General features: G+C 39.7%; 1 protein-coding gene across 2 annotated transcripts; it reads right to left on the reverse strand.

Moving 5' to 3' along the window:
* Positions 1-373: 373 nt before the first annotated feature.
* adamtsl5 (ADAMTS like 5) lies at positions 374-20,000 on the reverse strand. 2 transcript variants are annotated; one of them, XM_053492490.1, is made up of 14 exons: positions 19,879-20,000; positions 19,111-19,668; positions 15,220-15,292; positions 11,842-11,987; positions 11,678-11,738; positions 10,534-10,639; positions 10,309-10,436; positions 6,313-6,436; positions 5,558-5,641; positions 3,973-4,136; positions 3,389-3,593; positions 2,744-2,845; positions 2,555-2,626; positions 374-2,151 (listed from the first exon to the last, which is right to left on the reverse strand). In XM_053492490.1, exons 2-14 carry the CDS (start codon positions 19,128-19,130, stop codon positions 1,832-1,834), a joined length of 1,605 nt encoding a protein of 534 aa, XP_053348465.1. In that variant the 5' UTR covers positions 19,131-19,668; positions 19,879-20,000; the 3' UTR covers positions 374-1,831. The 2 variants fall into 2 exon arrangements, with proteins under 2 accessions (XP_053348465.1, XP_053348466.1); XM_053492491.1 differs by having other exon boundaries at positions 19,111-19,652; positions 19,879-19,961.
* Between the last annotated feature and the right edge of the window lie 174 nt (positions 20,001-20,174).

Consider the following 20,174-nt stretch of genomic DNA (forward strand, 5'->3'; position numbering starts at 1 on the left):
CCATCAAAGAGATACACCGCTAAACTGTTGACCCTCCCTTTAAAAGACATCGTGACTAAGTGACGTATGCAATTTGCCGGCCACATACTCCATCAACAACATCTACGACTATCAAAAGCAGCACAAGGAAAGTGGAAACAAGGCCGACCACACGCAACATGGCGCCGGACCTTCATGGACGATCTCTGCACACTTGGGATTTCGTGGGATGAGGCCGAAGATGTCACAGCAAACTGATCATACTGTAGACACCTCCCCGCTCAATGCACCAAACGGCAAAGTCTAAGTCTAAAGTAAGTTTAGGTAAACCCTATAAGGTCCATACTTGTTATACTAATGGATAAGTAGAAAAAAGACACAAACGCTGTTATCCCACAGTTTAAAAGTAAGTTTTGATTGAACTGTGTGAAATCAGCGTTGTTTCGGTAACATGGACGCACATTTGTTTTTCTAATAATAATTAAACACAGTGTTGGTTTAATTAATATGATGTATGGAACATGTGTATGCTGGACTGCATTCTGGATAAATAATATAAATGACCATCTAAGAAAAGTATTACAAAGACATCAGTGACTGATCAGTGAATACACAGTGAATACACAGTAAAAGAGATTAAGATCACGTTTCAGTACAGCATTATTATCATCCTTGTCTACTGATCATTATAGAGATCCTCCTGAAATGTGTGACTCTCTTCAACAGATCATCTCACTGAAGCACTCTGATAACAATCAAGTCAGTTTTCTGTTTTGCTTGAGGTATTCCATCAACTTTTTTTTTTTTTGCATTACTGGTAACAAATACACTGATAGCAAAAATATATATCCATATACTGTATGTACATAAATGAAGGTATACTTTCTGCATATAATATTATTATAAATATAATAAAAACAGTGGAGAGAAATGAGATACATACATTACATACGTCATATGCACACTCACCAGTCACTTTATCAGGAACACCTGTACACCTGCACATTTGTGAAGTTATGCTAACAGCAAATCACGTGACGGCTAGCAACAACTCAAAAACAAGTCAAAAAGTTTGGGTTCATTTTTACAATCTCACAAGTCTCACTAACACTGGACAGTTAAAGACTAGAAAAAGACCTTTTTGCCTCATTTTCAGCTATTCAGCTGCTCAGCATGGTTATAAGTTGAGTCATTATGTCATTATGTACTCCCTGGATGCTGTCCATTTTCTCCCATTTTCTCAATAAAAATGCACTTCCACCCAAAGAATTGTCACTCAATCACTGTTTTTTGTTTCTGTGTAAATTTAGAGACTGGTACTGTATGTAAGGAAACTTCAAGAGATGAACAGTTTCAGCCAGCACATCTGCTAGCAACTTCCAAATCGTGATCAAAATCACGGAGATCACACTTCTGATGTTTTATGAGAACATTAACTGAGGCTCTTTACCTGTATCTATACGATGTGATTTTGCATTGCACTGATGCCACATGATTGGCCGAATCGACAACTCCACGAAAACGCAGGTGTTCCTAATAACGTGGACATGCATATATAAAGGCAACATTAATTCTGATAATAATACAAAAAATATGTTCTTCTTTGGTATATGCATTTTTAAAGGTAGGCTATAACATCCACCTAAAGTGCTTCATTTAGTGAATAGCTCTGGTATCATTCTGGAGCTCATGGGCTCCAAGTGTTCCTGCATTATCCATGAATACGTTTTAAAGCCAGCAACGTGTAGTTTTTTTTTTTCATCATTTATGTTTTTTTAAAAGCAGAATTAAATATAACAAGTGCACAATTAACTCAGCCGAACAGGATCCGAGTCCATGATCACTACCATCTCTAGTGAGTTCTCGGCCCCCTGTTACTGCAGCGATCCTCTAGGGGGCGCAGTAGGCTGTCCTCACGTGGGCGGTAAAGCTGGACGTAGTTGTCCTCCTCCAGGAGAATGCGATCGAGTGTGTGTTCATGGTTGACATGGCGCCTGACCATTAGCACGTACTGATAGCCCTCCTCCAGGGCGGGGCAATCACACCTGTTGGGGGCCCATATGTATTCCCGGCGTTCCAGACGGAAGCGGTTACGGTATGTGTGGATGATTTGCACATCATACCGCGTCTCCTCGCCAACATAGACCTTCCCTAAGATCTTGGCTCTGAAAACTGACAAAGCAAAAAATAATAATAATAATGTAAGTAACGATAAGGGTGTCCAAAGGCTGTTTAGATAAGGCTTGAACAAGCCAGTCAGATTTTTCCCCTATTGTGACCTCATATAAAATGGGCCCCTCCCCCAGCTTGGAGGCAGTTTGAGGCATGAAATAATACAATATCTGGTGGGCATTTCAGCTGGAGCAGTAAGACATACACTGGTTAACTTTAAACAAATTGTAAAACACAGGACCTTTAATGCACTTTGATTTATGTTAATATAATTTGCAGTTTCATTTCATAATTCGATTTATATATTGATAAATGACAATTCAAATAAATCCTTTTATATGTTTTACATGAAAAACATGAGGCTTTGCTTCCCAGGGTATTACTGATACTGTTTTTAGCTCACCGTAATCCTTCTGGCAGTACTGCCTCTGCCGTTCCCCACGGCCCTTCACCCTCCTGCATTTCCCGCAGTAAGCTGTAATAAAATCAGAGCTGGGTTTCACAAACTCGAAATGAATCTGTTACAGTGTGATGAGTCAGAATGAACTGAAGTATACGCAGTATTCGGCACCGATGATTAACATGTGCTGACCTGTGTTGTGCGTCCGGGGCAGGTAGTTACTCTTCTCATCTCGTTCCAGACGAGGCAGTGGCTGCTGCTGAAAAGGAGGTCTCACGGGAGGTCTTCGTCTGCCTACGGGAACGTTTTGCATCAATCGAGATAACCAAGATGACAAAACAGACTAGTTTCCACAACTTTTTCGCAAAATCTATGTATGCACCAGGAGCATTTCGTTTTCCTCTCTTGTATTGTATAATGCAAATTAGGTTAAGAAATGACTCCATGAATCTTTCTGAGACACAAACATCAGACAACCTCAGCTTCACGTTACATCACATAATGCATTTGACGCTCAAGGAGAAGGGAGCGGCTTGCACACATTCCACTGTGCCGTCAGGCATGTATGTACAGATATATGCGTCAGGAAGACACTGAAAACCATTTCCGTGCCCCTTCGGAAAGGAATGTACCTTTTATGTATTAAGATCATTCTGTACAAAGGGCATCAATCATTTAACATGAGAGAGAGAGAGAGAGAAAAAAATGCAGCGGTTGGTCTTAATGCACTTGTAAAAAGAAGTGCAAAAATATTTACCTATAAAGCACCATCTAGTCACTCATCACACTAATTCATCATTGGTATTGGTTCTGAGTCTGGGATAATAATAATAGTACCCCATGAAGGCCGTGTGGTAGCAGGAGGTCTCGCTGTAGTAGTGATGGTTGTGGTGGTGGTGGTGGTAGTTGGAAGCTCCCAGGGCAGGAAGTTCGACGTATGGTGATGCCGGTATGTACTCTGCCGTCCATGATGCACGGCGTACAGCTCAGGGGGCAGCCAGTACTCGTACTCTATCCCAGAATTCTTATCAGTGAACAGAACCTAAAAAAAACACAAAACAGGAGGCCCTGTTCACATTCGACTACCATGTTGTAGACTTGTGGTGAGGTGGTTAGCACTGTGGCCTAAACCTCCAGAGTCGAGGGTTCGAGTCTCACCATGTGTCATGGGGTTTGCATGTTCTCTCTGTGCTTGGACATCCAGGTTAGGCTAACTGGCATTTCCAAATTCTCCATAGTGTGTGAGTAAATGTGTGCTTATGTGCCCTGTAATGGATTAGGGCCCCGTCCGGGGTGTACCCCACCCCACCACACCTCGTGCCCCAAGTCCTTTGTGATAAGCTCCAGGCTTCCTGTGACCCTTTACAGGATAATAGGTATAGGGATGGAGTGAGAGTGTGCGAGTGAATAGAATCACTCACCATAATGTGCAAGTCCTCCTGGGTTGGCCCGGACACCTCGAAGCTTTCAAATGTATCAGCAGAGCGACGGTACAGAAGTTTGGTCCCAGCTACGCTATACTCCCCTGGAACACTGATCTTCCAGTTCCCATTAATCACAAACTGAGAATGTCCATTCTGGAGAGCTGATTCATTCACGGAAGATCATTTTTACACACAAACAGAGAAATACATCATTATTAATCATACTGTCTGTGAACTAATATTGTCCATACATGAGTTGTTCGGGCCCCAGGGAGCACAAATCCTTATTTCAAGGTTCAAAATAGTGAAAATGAACAAATGTAGTAAAAGCAAACCACAAAGGGCGTTCAAGTCAAACTGGGACTGATTGATTGGCCAGAATAACAGAGCACAGTTATGAGAATAAAAACTTCCTTCATTTGCTTATAAAACCCCCTACTACTGTACATTAATCCCAGTGCTGAGTTTCTTTAATGTGCAAGTGGTGCAGTGGGAAGTATGAGGTCGTGCAAAAACAGAGCACCTTCGGTGATCAATACTGTACATGCTGTAGTACATAAAGGGCCATTAAAGGAGGCGAGTGTTAAACCATAGCTGTGTTCTGTTACTCTGCACAATCAAAAGTCCCGATTTTACTTGATGCTCACAAAAGTAAATACACCCCTCTAACTTCAGCAGACTTTATAGTATATCTTCTCAAAGGACAATACTATAAAAATGAAACTTGGATATATTTTAGAGAAGTCAATGTACAGCTTGTATAACACTATAGAACTCAACATACAGCAATTATTGTCAAAATAGCTGGCAACAAAAGTGAGTACACAGTGATAACAGCTGTATTTCTTTATCCATGCAAAAGGACATCACATGTCCTATTCATCATGTTCACGTGTTTGTCAGTGGCCAAGTTTGTCTCCAGACCTGAACCCTATTGAGCACCTGTGGGGCGTCCTCAAGCGGAAGGTGGCCAAGCGCCATGTGTCTAACATCCAGCAGCTCTGTGATATCATTATGGAGGAGTGGAAGAGGATCCCAGCAACAACATGTGCAGCTCTGGTGAACTCCACGCCCAGGAGGACTCCACGCCATGCTAGATAACGATGCTGCTCACACAAAATATTGACACTTTGGACACAGTTTTGACATGTTCACTCAGGGTGTACTCATTTTTGTTTTAGACAATAAAGTCTGTATGTTGATTTATTGTTAGAGTTAGAGTCAGTAAATCCGTACTGCTATATGTGCTGCACATTGACTACTCAAAACTATATCAAATTTTCATTTCTGTAATATTGTCCTTTGAGATCATATAAGGAAGTGGTTGCTAAAATAGGAGGGTGTACTTACTTTTGTGAGACACTGTATGTAAGAATTTAAAATATATACTTATATTTTACATGTAATACTGCTCCGAGACTTTGAATGTATCGTGTATCCGCCTTAATCACTTACTTTGTGCTATTTTAGGTGTGTTATTTTGTAACGGCGCAAAAAGGTACAATTATGTAATGAAAAAATAAATAAATAAAAATCTTTTCACTTATCTCGAACCTAACAAGAAATATGGCCTTGCTCAAACCTAAATAGTTTTTGCTGTTATCAGTCACTCTGATGTGGGTGGCTCCGGCTGGGATCATGGTGACCTCATTGTATCCAAACGGCCCTGAAAGATAAGAGAGGGAAAAAATGCCGGATATATAATGCTGGAAATGCTGAGACCACATCTATCATTATAACGCACAGACTCAATATATAATGCATGCATGTGTGTGTTTTTTATGACTGTCCTCCTATAGCTGTGCTGTACACTTGTTTCGCGGTTTGGGCATATGGAAAGGAGTAAGGGAATTACGACTTTCTCCTTTCCTCTGGCTTTTGACCTCACCATCAAAAGCACTACAGTGGCCCTTTCGGAGCTGTTATCCTACTCTCAGAAATCCAGATGCAAAAAAAAAAAGGGAAGCCGAGGACAAAGCTGGCATTATCTGTGTGTGTTTTCCCTTCTGTAAGTGCTGCGATCCTTATTCTCACTTCGCCAGCAGGGCGAAGAAACTATTTCAGTGGGAAATCAAAGGTGACAATGTGCCGTGTGGTGGTTTGTATGCACTCGGTGAATGTGAATACATTATGCGTGTCATGTATACACTTAGTCAGGATAAGCATTCTCTGGAAAGCCGCCCAAAGTTAAAGGCTAAACAGTAGTGTGTTTCAGACTTCAGCCACTATAAAGCATTAACTTGATGTTATCTAGCACCAGATATTTTCCTAGTACCGTAACCACATACTAAACACATGGTAAGTATGAATGTCACAGAGATCCGAGTCAGCACTGACCGATCTCCTGGCCGTTGCTCCGGTACACACTGCGATGATGAAGGCAGGTGGTGTTCTGGCCTCCACACACCATACAGGCATCCTCCTGCTGCTGGGAGCCAAAGATCAGGTCACACCCTGGTTTCTACGCACACATACAAACAAAACTCTATGATTAGAAACTCAGCAGGCATCCAGTCCCACTTACCAGGGGCGCACTGTTCTAGATGCAGAACACAGCACGCCCATTTAAATGCCACACAGGGTTACACAAATAGAGCATTTTCATGATCAGTGGCATCAGTGTATTAGTATTTGTATAAAAAAAAAATCAGGTTGATTTTTTATGTAAAAACAAAACAAAAAAAAATAAGCATCTCGTCCATCATCCTCGTTGGTTTTCCAAATCCACATTCTTTACACAACATCTGATTGTGTAAAAGTTTGGTTATTCTAACAGGTCTTTGGTTAACAGGTCACGGTGGTGCAGCAGGTAGCGTTGTCACCCCACAGCTGCAGGGTCACTAGTTTGATCCTGAGCTCAGGTTACTGCCCGTGTGGAATTTCTGTGCATGCTCTCCCTGTGTACGCATGGGTGTGCTCCGGGTTCTTCGGGTTACTCCCAAAAGCATGCTGGTACATGGATGACTAAACTGTGTTTTCCTGCCACACGCCCAGTAGTTGGTTTCAGGATCTGGACTTAGATTGACCGTGAACCTGACTGGGATAAAGAGTCTACTGAGGATAAAAAGGTCCTTCCAAGACAAGAGCCTAAAGTTCAATTTAATTCAACTCAATTTTATTTATTTAGCACTTTAAACAATGGTCATTTTCGCAAGGAAATCAGTTTGAAATTTTAAAGATAAGATATAAATCACAACGATCAGATTTGTCCCTCCAGTCATTTTCATTAACAAGTGACTCAACCAAGAAAATACAGTACTAATGTGCAGAAGTCTTGAGCCACCCCTCATTTCCTTATATTTTGCCTCCAAAGAGTCAGATCGTTTTTGATCAAATTATCGGTAAATTATCTTTAGGCACTTTGCAGTAAAATATTAATCTACGTAATTTAAGTTAATTTAGTATGCAGGAATGAGAGGTGGCTTAAGATATTTGCACAGTACTGTAGGTTCAGGTTAAAATTAACTTTCTCTTGCATTAAAATTCGAGCAAGGATACAAACTAGAGCTGTAAATCAAAGATAGACTCGATACCATTTGTTTCTATTTGATAAAAAAAACGTTTTAGTCTAATTTGGCACAAACAGCTATATTTCTTACAGGTTTTGAAGTATTAACAATTACAATTGTCGAATCTTTTCTCCTTGTCAACCTTCTGCTCTATATGCCAGTCCAGCAGGGGGTGGTATTGCACAAACCATTAATAAAATCCATAGAATAAGAAGCGATACTCATGCAGAACACGAGGATTTGCAGATAATGCAAACGGTTTGCGGTTTTTATGTGAAAGCTTTGATAATTCGTCTATTTTAGACTACTAAATGTTAAAGTTTATACAAATGATTTAAAAATGCCAAACAATTCGAAATCGAAAACTGACTCATGATTCAAGTTTTATTAAATGACATAATCGATTAGACTGCGTAGCTCTACTAAAAAGGTCGTTCTTGCATGTGGTTTTTCTGATGAATCTGAAAACCCTATGCATGTATACCCTATACAAATACAGTGAAACCTCGGATTGTGAGTAATGCGGTTTACGAGTGTTCCACAAGATGAGCAAAGATTTTTTATAAATTTTGACTTGGAAAACGAGCAAGTCTTGGTTTACAAGTACCGAGTATCATGTATCACGTATGCGATTCTTGTTTTGACGCAGAGCATCATGTGATCACAACTGAGCCAAGTGTTTTTCTCTCTGTTGCACTGCAGAATTGTGGGTAATCGTCTCCCCTGCTGGGTCTTAGTGCGCGTCTCTTACTGGTATAATCAACATCCGTGCGCGTGTGTACTGTTCACTATAACACTAATAATAACACTGTAACTTATAATGTGTGTGTGCGTAAAACATATTTTATTTTGTGTCTATAAGCGCGTGTAATGCAAAAGCAACTCTCATTTGAGAGGTTAAAGATCCAATTTTCTCTCTCTGCTCATGGTTCAGCCTGCTCTTTGTGTCTGTGTGCGCGCGTCATTGTACATCATGCCCCCCCGCCACATAAATACAGACCCCTCCTACTTTTGCCTTTACAGACACACACACACACACACACACTCTCTCTCTCTGCTCTACACAGAAATACTGCTCTGTAGTGATTCTTTTTAAAGGTAAAGTGCAGATTAATTTGTTTTATTTTTACTTTACAGCAGTTATTTCATTAGTGTGTCGCTCAATCCAGTGTCATTAGAGTGATTTCTTGTTTATTTTTCCGTTAAAACAGTGTTTGTGTGAGGCCATGTGTGTAAAAAGAGTGGAAGAAGAGTAACTGTGTAAGACAAAAAAAGGGGAGAGAGGAGCTTACTTTAGATTCACACACACACACAGCGTCTGCACGCACAAACGGAAACACTTATCTGTCTGGATTTTTTTTTTTAAGGTGAAGTGCAAGTTCATTTGTTTCATTTTTAATTTAGATTTTGTGTAATTATTTTTAAGTAATTATTTTTTTGGGCTGTGGAACAAATAATTTGAGTTTACATTATTTCTTATTGGAAAATCTAATTTGGTTTACGAGTGTTTTAGAATACGAGCCCACTTCAGGAATGATTTATGCTCGTAATCCAAGGTTCCACTGTATTATGTTCATATAATTGTGTTAATATATAAAAAATGTGTCAAAATTGACTGACTGTTAATTTTTCTAAAATAGGCGTTACATTTTTTAGGCCTGTTATAAAAGTGCCGAAAAACATTTAAACAATACGGCCCCCTTAAAGTGCACTGCAGCAAACCACAAACACCTGATCATCTTTAAAGTCCAGGCCTGTGGGTTTTTCATGGTCATTCAACAACAGATGGTCTGCGGCATGACCTCGGTCCCTATCTGAAGCAAACGCGGCTGGGAAAACACCATCAGAAAGGTTCACAAAGGAGCACAGGATCAGCGAGGGCGAGTCAGGAGGAGGGGCTCAGAAAAATTAGAAGAGGGGGATTATCAAATCCATAGGGAGGTATTTACAATAGTCTCTCCCTAGCAACTCCAGCGGCCTATAATTAAACCTCGCTTTCTGTTTCACACTAACCCCGTCATGCACTTGTGGATAAAGCGAGAGAGAAAACGTGTAGTCGGAAAGTCGCCCTTTCTTTTTCTCTCCTACTGTTCTTATACTGTACCACACCACACACATGTGAATTTAAATAACCATTCATACTGTCATGTTGTTCAGTAAATAGAAACATACTGAGTATAACTTGAATATATTTCAAGGTGTACTCAGCTTTTTTTTGTACTCGAATCTGGACTTGATCCACCCTGCACCATTAGACCACCTGCTTCTCCTTTAGTCCGTCCCGAGAGGCTTAAAACACAAACGCTTCTCATCTCACAGCCCATAAATTCACCTTCACACATATTTAAAATACACCATGTCAAGGAGTCTTTAAAACAAATGTATTTAAAAAAATAAATGAATAACGGTAGAATTAAGGTCTGCTGGAATTGCCATGCTGAGCCTCGGGCAGCCTTGGCACCGTTGACACCAAAGGAATTTAAAACCGTAAACACTCGATTTGGGAAAATCTGGAAGAGTGCTGAGAACCACGCTTTCCCTCGAATCGTCTAAAAACATTATTAGAACTGGAACTGAATTACAATAGCACTTCATTTAATGAGCATGAAAAGGTTACGTTAGAGAGATTAAGTGGGTGCACATGAAGGGCCGAGGCGGTCCACATGGTACAGCTGCTAAACATCTAGTTTAACCTCTGGACTTAGTAACGCACTCGTACACCAGGTTTCAAATGATTCAACATTACTAAAGAGATTTAAAAAGCAGGAAAAATTTTCAAAAAAGAGAAAAGTAGAGATGTGCTGAGATGCAGGTGGTCCCTCACCAGGCATTTCCCGCTCACACAAACGTCCCCAGGCTCAGTTAAGCAGGGTGTGCCATCCAGGACTCGGCCAAAGTTGTAGTAAAAATTGTGACCGAGGGCCAAACAGCTGAGCTCACACGGATCAGAGCCTGGGACAAACCAAAATACATGGACGACATCACCTTAAGTCTAGCTGGAGGGTAAAAATGTAAATATCACACACTTTTTCAGGCATTCCTCACTGACCTCCATGAAAAGTAGTCCACTGGTATCTGCTCCCGGCGACCAGGGGCTTGTCGTCAAAAGCTTTGCATTGTAGCTCTCGGAAGTCTAGAGATCCAGGAGGACATCCCTGATTGAGGAGGTGAAAAGGTTGAATGAAAGCTAGGGGCAACACACACACCAACACACACACACACAGCCTGCTTGTCTGTACTTGCTCAGGATCTACCTCAGCCCTGCATTATTAACAATCTTACACACTGACACCACAATCTATACAAAATATAGGGTATAAGAAGTTTGAACAACTGTTCCGTTCACACTCATGGAAATCTCTCACAACAGAAGTCTAGCTTAATGGGTAAGTTACTTTATATTAAGGATAGCGTTATGGATTTATAAGTTTTCTAGATTATAATTCCTCTAAACCATATATTGTTGTTGGTCTTTCGGCCACTCGCATAGATGGGTCGCCACGGCGGACGATCTCATCCACGTAGAACTTTGTGTCGGATGACCTTCCCGATGCAACCATCCTATTTTATCCAGGCTTGGGACCAGTAATGTCTCCCCTGGCTGGGGTTCGTGCATTGGGTGGGAATTAAAAATATGAAAACTTCCAGAAATTGATGGTTCGTTTATCGCTTCTTACGGTTTTTGGCGCAAAAACTGTGATAATCATGTAAACTGAGCTAAAATAGCTGTGTGAGAAAGTTTTGAAAGTTTGCTGGTTTCAAAAGCACTTTTAAAACGAAATCTCTGATTGAACATTTGTTTCACAAGATTTTACCCATTTGTCTAGACGTCTGGGAAACCCATCAAAAACAATGAAAAATCGAAAGGATTCCTGAATTCTCCTCTCTACAATGAACTCTGACTCCTCTGTTTCAAGAAACTGTAAATATTTTTTTCCAGAACAATGTAGAAATATTTTAATAACTTTCTAATTGCTATTTTGCTGCAGGTTATGAATAAAGGTGAGAATAAAGACAGTTTTTATATTAAATCAATAAATAATCTGTCTTGTGATTGGAATGGAATCTTGAAATGCACTTTTCATGTCCCAATGTGTGTTTTTTCCCAGACCACCACGCATGCGCAATACATTTCTGGTGCAATAATAAAATACACCAATTAATTAAGCTTTATTAGCTAACATTTACTGTACCTTAGTGTTGCATATCTTATACTGCCTGGGCTCTCCCAAACATGGTCCTCCAACTGGATTACTGAAAAAAAAAATCTGTTTTATTATGAAATACTAAATGCAACATATCCTACAATTGCTTAATTATATCTAAATATCTAAAATTTGAGACATTAGAGCTGTACCTGTAGATGCAGGTTCGACGCCGGATGGACGCCCCTCCTCCACATGAGCGAGAGCACTCAGACCAAACTCCCCACGAAGCCCATTCGTTCTTATAAAACAGCTGGCGAGGCACTCGAGATGAACGGGTGACACGTCTGCCCTGAATCTGTCGAACAGAGATACCGGTGCTGTGTGTAAGAGGTGAATTTATATTTCAAGCAAAAACTTGAAATATAATGCATGATTTTTTATTTAACTAAAATCTATACAGGTAGTCCTCTTCGGGTTCAATCACGGAAGTAGCTCATGTAGATTTAAAAAAAAACAACAAAAAAAAACACTGCAGTGCACCAGATACCAATATTTACAATTATATACAATATTTTCAGTGAGTAAGTGAATGTGAAAAATGTCTAGTATATTGGATGTTTGTGAGTGTGTGTGGGAGAAATGAGTCTGCCTCGTTTCTCATAAAGGGGACAGATTTGGTCAAGTGGATTTATATGCTTTATATTGTAAATTCGTGAGGCGTATAAGACTCCCTTTGTTGGACTTAAGAACAAATCGGACTTATGAATGTGCTGCTGGTTCGTAAGTCAGGGACTACTTGTATGAACGAATGAAAACTGGTGTGTGGGCAGGAATTGGTAAACCTTTATTTGTGTATATAATATAATATAATATAATATAATATAATATAATATAATATAATATAATATAATATAATATAATATAATATAATATAATATAATATAATATAATATAATATAATATAATATAGACTGGAGGTCCTACCACGGTTATACAAATGGAAATAAAGACAATGGTCACCATTTGCCTCCATGGTCCCTAGTTGGACGACAGAGAATCCTAGAAGGATAGATGGATGGAATGACCAAATAAGGAAGGAATTCAATTAATAAAAAAAACATGAATAGGTCGAACAACTGATTTTTCCCCCTGTATTTTTAGACACCCACATAGTTTCTAGGTCATTTCTGCAGGTCACTGTCAAAATTAACAGTAGACTTCCCGCAGCCTGGGTGATTAAATGGGCTATTTAACATTAAAAGAATTCACGAGATAGACCATTCTGTAAAAGCCATTTGTTTTTTAAATGTCAGACCCAGGATGTTGCAGTCAGTGTGGAACTTAATAGGGTATGAGTGTATCTAAGGACAGTCCATGGCTTCAACCTTAGCCGGTACACAGTACAGTGGGTGAGCATCCAAAATATACCCACAGTACCAACAAACATGTCTACAACAAACACACAACACTATCAAGTGAGGTTTCTGATGTTCAGGAAGCTGTAAATAAAGAGAGAACATCACAGCCTAGGATAGATCTGCTGAATCTCAATTAATGTCATGAACAAACTTTAAGTCATTAGAGTAATAATTAAACCAAGCAAAAATGTTTTCCTTCAAAACCAGTATTTTTATTCTTCTTCATATTGTATAAAGTGTACTAGAAAAAGCAGACTACTATACGAGTTGATCCATAGTGGAACTGTCAGACACAGCCAGCCACATTGTCAGCGTGCTATTGTGCCATTCTTTATTATTACTTATGTAGCACAGCTCTACATCTCCCAGGAGAAGCGAATTAATCGTCCGGTAGGATAACATAACAGTGCCATTCTCAAATCCGTCTCTGGCTTTGATCCGAGACAAACAGGCAGCGAGAGAGTGAGACGAGACAGCGGCTTTCATCAGGTCCCTGGGGCCACCCTGATTCCATCACATGCGCATATTTGTGTGCGTGTTAACGTGAGAAGAGCATGGAAGTCAGGAGTGCACACCCTGCTAGGCCTGTCAATTAAAACAACCTCACACACAGCAGCTGGTTTCCCCCTAAAAATAAAACGGATAGCTGCATTAATCTAACATGAAGAATGTTAAGGACTGTGTGTAACAAAAACATGCTAATTAAGAATGGAATAAAAAAAATGCCTTAAAGAGAATAACTCTAACCTTGGTAATAATCAGCAAAGTGAAATGATGGGTTTAAACACATAACCTTTGATTGTAAAGTGGGAAATGACACAAAACTGCACTAACATGGTCAGAGAGAGATTTATAGCGGCCGTCACTGACTTCCCATTGTAGAGTGACCTGCGAATGGCCTCATTAAAGTGCCAAAGACTCAAATTAGTGTTGATAACAAACCGCCATGGGGCCAGTGTTCAAGTTGGATTAATGAAATCGACCTTTGACCTTCAGAATGGGAGTTTCTCCCGTGGGACAATGTAGATGGAGGCGTTGTGACTTTGGACTGGCTCTGCTGAGAAAGAATTTGAATGTGACAGAGGACTAGTAAAAGAAATCGCTGTCTTCGATCTTTAAAAAACTTTATTATATTTATGTCTATACTGTAATTGTTTTTGTAATGTCCAGGCAAAGTAATGTACATTGTGATTCATAAAATGAATCAAACATGCAGTGACTTTTTTATTGATTATACAGGAAAACTGTATAATGTGTGGAATTAGTGCTTAATAAGAACGAGACAAATGTGTTTGGGACTTAAAGGGGCGGCTGAGTGGTTAGCACTGTCGCCTTACACCTCCAGGTTCTGGGTTCGATTCCTGCCTCAGGGTCTGTGTGCATGTTTTCCCCATTCTTGGTGGGTTTCCTCGGCGTACTCCAGTTTCCTCCCACCATCCAAAGACATGCTATGCCGAATCGCGTTCCCAGTGTGTGAATAAACGTGTGGGGATAGGATCCAGCCCCCCTACGATCCTTTATACAGGACAAATCGGTATAGATAATGAGCGAGTGAGTGAGAGTAGACAGGCCGGAGAGGAGAAAATGTGTTTCAGGGCCAGAGGACAACAAGGGGAGGGTAATAAATTCAGCCCTTGGCAGACAGCCTGTCTCACAGCTGCCACTTAAACCACAAGAAAAGGGAAAGTACAGTAGGGAAGAGTTGATCATATAAAGCTCTCCTGCTGACAATCAAGCAAATGAAGACAGATGTTTTTCCCCCCTCCAGAGCAGAGCCCTGTCTCCGACAGCCATACAATCAGTGATGAAAGACTGCAGTGATGCACTGATGAAGTATTACGCTACAGTCCTGACAGGGAAACGTGCCAGTCACTATATACTATTACTGCGCTTTGCACTGCACTCACAATCCTGTTGGCTTGACTTTCATTGTCAACGTCATCATAAAGAATTTGCCCAGCAGAGGATTTTCATGCTGGATATAATGGATTTATTGTAAATGAGACGGGATCAGGGATAAAGTGTAATTTAGAGTAATCCTGCAGTTTGGGGATAAACTTGCTGGCGTGGAGTTGAGCTGTTGTTTTGGTGTCACACTGTGTCATGACATGGCTGGCGTTCCTAATGAAGGAAGCGTATGGTGAAAAAGAGGAACCGGTGTTGTCTTACTCGCTGGGATGACTGGCAGTCCGGGGACGTCAACAGCATAACAAGGGTGAGCGCCTGGAACAGAGACAGTTTCCTAGAGACAGAGCAAACAAACAGCGTAAGTATTGTATATTACATCCACCGAGGCCTTGATTATGAAGAATTAATAACCAGGACTGAAACACTTTAATCCTATAATCAAAGTCATGATATCACTGAGTTTTTTTTTTGTTTTTTTTATAGAACAAGGGATGATCTCCCAAAGATTCCAGTAATCTAATTTTCTACATTTATATAACATAAAGTGATTTTTGCATTTAGCAGCTGGCTACATACTGTATTAAATGTCACTTCAAAACATCTGGATTAACTACACAGATGCTGAATACTGTGTCTGATTGCTATAAATGTACCATCAGTTTTTTTCCCCTTTGTTTTATTTCACCAATCTGACAGAATGAAACCATTCACGTCACTTCATTGTGTTTCTACGATATATATGAGTAGATACAATAGACAATATTAGCAGCATTTTCATTTGAGCGCAAGGGTGGCCATCATTATCGCCTCATACCTTGAAGGTTGGGGGTTTGGATCTCACCTAATATCTGTGTGTATGGAGTTTGCATAGTCTCCCCATGCTTAGGGTCTCCAGGTCTCCCTCATATACAGTAGTACGACGACATACTGTATGAAATAGGCTGATTCGTGTTTCCAAATTACCTCCAGGGATGATAAAGGGTGCATGTAATGATTTAGTGCGGTTTCGGTCCTCCGCAATGTAACGTCCCCAATAATAATGACTGCTATCTGAAGTCAAAGGTCGTTGTGGTCAACCATTGCTTAGTGATGTTGGGTAGAATGGATAGATGGATGGATGGAATGTGTTTATTTGGACGATTCTTACTCGTCATGAAAACAAGCAAGTTTCCTTTAGAAACACGACAATTATTAGGGTGTGTGATTCTACATTATATTTCACATGTATATTTTGTAGGTATGTATTGCAAAATTGCAAAGCAAACATATTACACCAATTCTGAATGCTGCATTTTGTATCCTCCTACTTTGTGTTACACAATATTACAAATGCCAAAAGACAAAAACATCTGGACAGAGATGAGACTCTTCAGCCTCATTATCAAAGGCCTTTTGACCCTGGGTCAGAGCCGCACCATTAATAACGGCAGATACTCATCCGACCCGCCATCGCAACGATGAAGTGAAGTCAAGGTCAGGAGTTCTCCCCTAAGATAATTAACTTTAATATTCAAAGAGAAGCCTCATACTCTATAATTATGCATCTATACAACTACAGTTTCATTAAACTGTACATTATATAGCAATCAGTGTGGTTTTATGGCTAAAAGGTATGAAAACTGGTGTATAAACTGTATATACGGTATCAGTCAAAGATCACCAGTTAACAAACAGCACCTCAGATTAGAGCAGTTATGAAGGCTTTACAGATCATAAGTAGCAGATACATCTCAATATTAACTGTTCAAAAGAAACTATTGTATATTTTAGACGCCTTCAGTACTGTTTTACAGTGTAGAAGGAAATAAAAATCAGGAAAGACCTTGGAATTAGAAGGTGTGTCCAAACTTTTGACGGGTTATAATCCATAAACTTCTTCCCCGTCATGAATCATTCGGAAGCCACATCCTGTTTCTGTGTGATGCTCTGATCACAGTATGTTAATGCCCACATGTGGACAGTTTTCCTACTGATTGTCAGAGCATGCCAGCCTGACTCACTCTCCACATAAAATCTTTTACAGTACACAATACTCCTGCTCTTCTTCCTGGCGCTGTTGTGATAGTACTGACTGAAGGGAAACATTTTCAGTGGTATCGGGTTCATGCTTACATCTTGCGCTTATCTTTTTATGGTTTCAAACAGTTTCTGTTCCGAACAGGTTTATTTTGGCCGTGCACCAGAACGGTCGCCACCCACGATAATATATCTCCCTCGCACACTCCAGTGATCAGACACCAATCTGAGTAGCCAGTGTTTACCCACAGTTTCAAAATGAGTGTGGGGGAAAATCCATGATTACTTAAATTGTTTCTCTAATTCTACTGCTCCTCAAGTTAGGGCTCAGGGATCTATGAAGCATAGGCCTTTTTGGCATAGTTATTAAATGGGCTTTATCCATACAGTACATCATAACCTTACACTAAATCTAATCTCTATCTGTAATTTTACTACAAGGCTTTCTGTGAGTGGAGCATTTTGAAACATTTTGCCAAAATATTATCGTATGCATTTAAATAATGAGCTGATAATTTCAATTATGGGATTATGCTAAAAAAAAAAAATCTATACCTAGGATTTCCATTCATCTATTGTTCTTTCACAGTGAAGTGCATCATTAGGCACCCAAAGAAGGTCCCAGTATGTTCAGTCCAAGACGAATGGCACAACACGGCAGCACACAGAGACATGTCCTGCATATTTGAACTGAACTAAGGCCAAAGGCTTCCTGGGGTCAAGGGGCCCAATACTAAAAGGCTAAAACGAGGTTATAAACCACAGCCGTTAATATGAGAGAGAGAGTGAATTGTTCAAGCCTGCTGAGAGCAGGTGAATATGCGACGTCTGCTCTCAGTCAAAACCGTAAAGTAAAATCTGAGATTTGTCTAATACATCTTTGTGCTTTGTCAAGCCTTCAGCTATAAGCAGTAAATTACCACCACATAAATGTTTATCCACTTTAAATATATGACACGCCTGAGACAAGGAACTTGCTTCAGCATTTTAAGGCGATCAGCCTCAAGTTTTAAGAGTAAAAAACTACTTCTCGGATTTATTAAATGCCGGGGTTATCCCAGTGTTTCACTACCGCTAGCATGCAATCAAGGTAAAAAGTTTTCTCGGTATGATGGACCCATGATCAGATTGCCTGTTTCACATCTGAAACGCTGGCCTCCCAGGAACTCCTTTAATGGCTTTAATTGTGTAAGCAGTTCCCACATACAAAGTGGACGACAGGTTATCTGTGGATTTTCAAGGATCAGCGGACTTGAGCCACCTCGGCCAGGATCGCCATTGACAAATATAGGGCTGTCTTTAAAACATAGAGTCTCAATCACCAAGTTTTTTTTTTAAAGTCTTTTTTGTTTTTATGTCTTCTTTTTTAAAGAAATTTCATCAAAAATGCCTAAAAGGCCCTTAAATAAAATAAATAAATAAATAAATAAATAAATCACCAATTAATAACGTTTTCCGGAAATGAAATACAGAATGGATTTTATCCAAACCCTAGAAAGTGCACAAATAATGTCAAGTTCCACCTTATGTTCTTCAGAAATTAAATGTGGCCTAGACTAGTTCCAGTAGCTAGAAAAACAGTGCACACATTTACATACTGGGTTTACACATTTACATTTCTATATTTGGATTATTGTTCAGAAAATACACCTGTATTGTCGAAACCATGTGGGTTTGGTTTTAAAGTTCAAGACAGTAAAAAAAAAAAAACTTTCCTAAAAAAAAAAACTTTTCCGCACCCTATATAAAAAATACTTTACTATCTATTTCCCCTTGGTTTGATCTTGTTTTTGCACAAAAAATATTCCTGAAATTTAAATTACGGTCTGAGCAGTTCAAGAACACACTGTAACTGTAATGAGAGAGAGAAATTTTTTTACAAGGAAAGTAAAAAGTCCACACACACACACACACACACACCTTCTGTAACCATAACTGTTGGAATAACCTCAATTCATAAATTTCTGCTACAACAGAAGGCACATGTGCTGGCCTGACAAAGATTAACTTGACATCTGGATTGATGCTCGATGCTCCACCTCTGTTCACTCCAAGCAGTTTTGTCAAAGCACCATCAAATACCAAAAAAAAAAAAAAGAAAAAAGGAAAAAAGGAGAAGCTTTATAATACGCTTACCTGCAGTGCTGTTTTGGCATCCTACCTCGTTGTCAAGTCGATCACAATGCTACTAATCTTCTACACATCTGAATTAGGAGTCATTTAAACAGGCTGTTCTATCCTGGTGAGGGTCGTTCTTGCGCTCTTTATTAAATCCATAACAGATCCATAAGAGATTGAAGACCTTTTCTTGATGTTTGGTTACGATCCAGATTGAAAGTCCAACATCTTTTCACTTTTCACATCTGGGGTGTTCAGGAATGTGTTAAATCCAGGACAGGAGGCTGTACTGGGAGCATGAAATCTTTAAAAGGATGTAATCCTTGGTGGGTTTTTATATATGTCTAAAAAAACTTTTTTTTTTCTTTTTTTTTTTAATGCTTCCAGGTGCTCAGACACTCCAACCCAGACTCCCCATCCACAAGCAGCTGATCAGTGGAAACCTAATTGTCTTTAAATAAAGACCTTTTTCCATCATCACCATCAGCAGATCTGGTTTAAACAAGGATCTGGTGGGACTTTGAAGACGTTTATTCTCCTAAAGATGATCATTGAGTATGCTGTGTGGATAACAAACTGGAAATGAGACGTACAACAAAAACGAGACAATTAAATTCACATTTGTTTCAACTTTAAAATAAAATGAATATAACTCTATAACAGATACATACAGATATTCAGTGATGATGAGAAATGGAAATTAATCCGTATAAGCAATAAAAGTTATTTAATTAGTAATAAAGTTCTTATAAAGTTCTCACGTACACGTATAGTGCACACGTTTACCTGCAGTGTAGCACGCGGGTCGCAGCGCAGCGCCTCTGATCCTCACCTGAGACTCCGCTCACTCACACTCAGCTCACACTCGCGGTTGCCAGGTTTCACTGGTTTCACTCTCGACGTGTTCCCGGTTTAGAAAGCCTCCCTTTTTTTCTCCTGTCAGGACATCGACTCCACTAGTGATGGGAAGTTTGAATCATTTTCGTGACTCGGTTCTTTAAATCTCGTTCATCTTTTTTGAGTCATTTAGTTCATTTCGTTCTTTTGATCAAAAATAAAATAAAATGTTGCGTTTTCAATAA

This window comes from Clarias gariepinus, chromosome 3 (assembly GCF_024256425.1).
Source record: "Clarias gariepinus isolate MV-2021 ecotype Netherlands chromosome 3, CGAR_prim_01v2, whole genome shotgun sequence".
Classification (NCBI taxonomy): domain Eukaryota; kingdom Metazoa; phylum Chordata; class Actinopteri; order Siluriformes; family Clariidae; genus Clarias; species Clarias gariepinus.

Coding starts and splice junctions, on each gene's coding strand:
- adamtsl5 (XM_053492490.1), bottom strand. CDS start 19,130: ATGCCAAAACAGCACTGCAG. Junction 2,846..3,388: donor TACCACACGGCCTTCATGGG/GTACTATTATTA, acceptor ACGTTCCCGTAG/GCAGACGAAGACCTCCCGTG. Junction 2,152..2,554: donor GTACTGCCAGAAGGATTACG/GTGAGCTAAAAA, acceptor TTGCTTTGTCAG/TTTTCAGAGCCAAGATCTTA.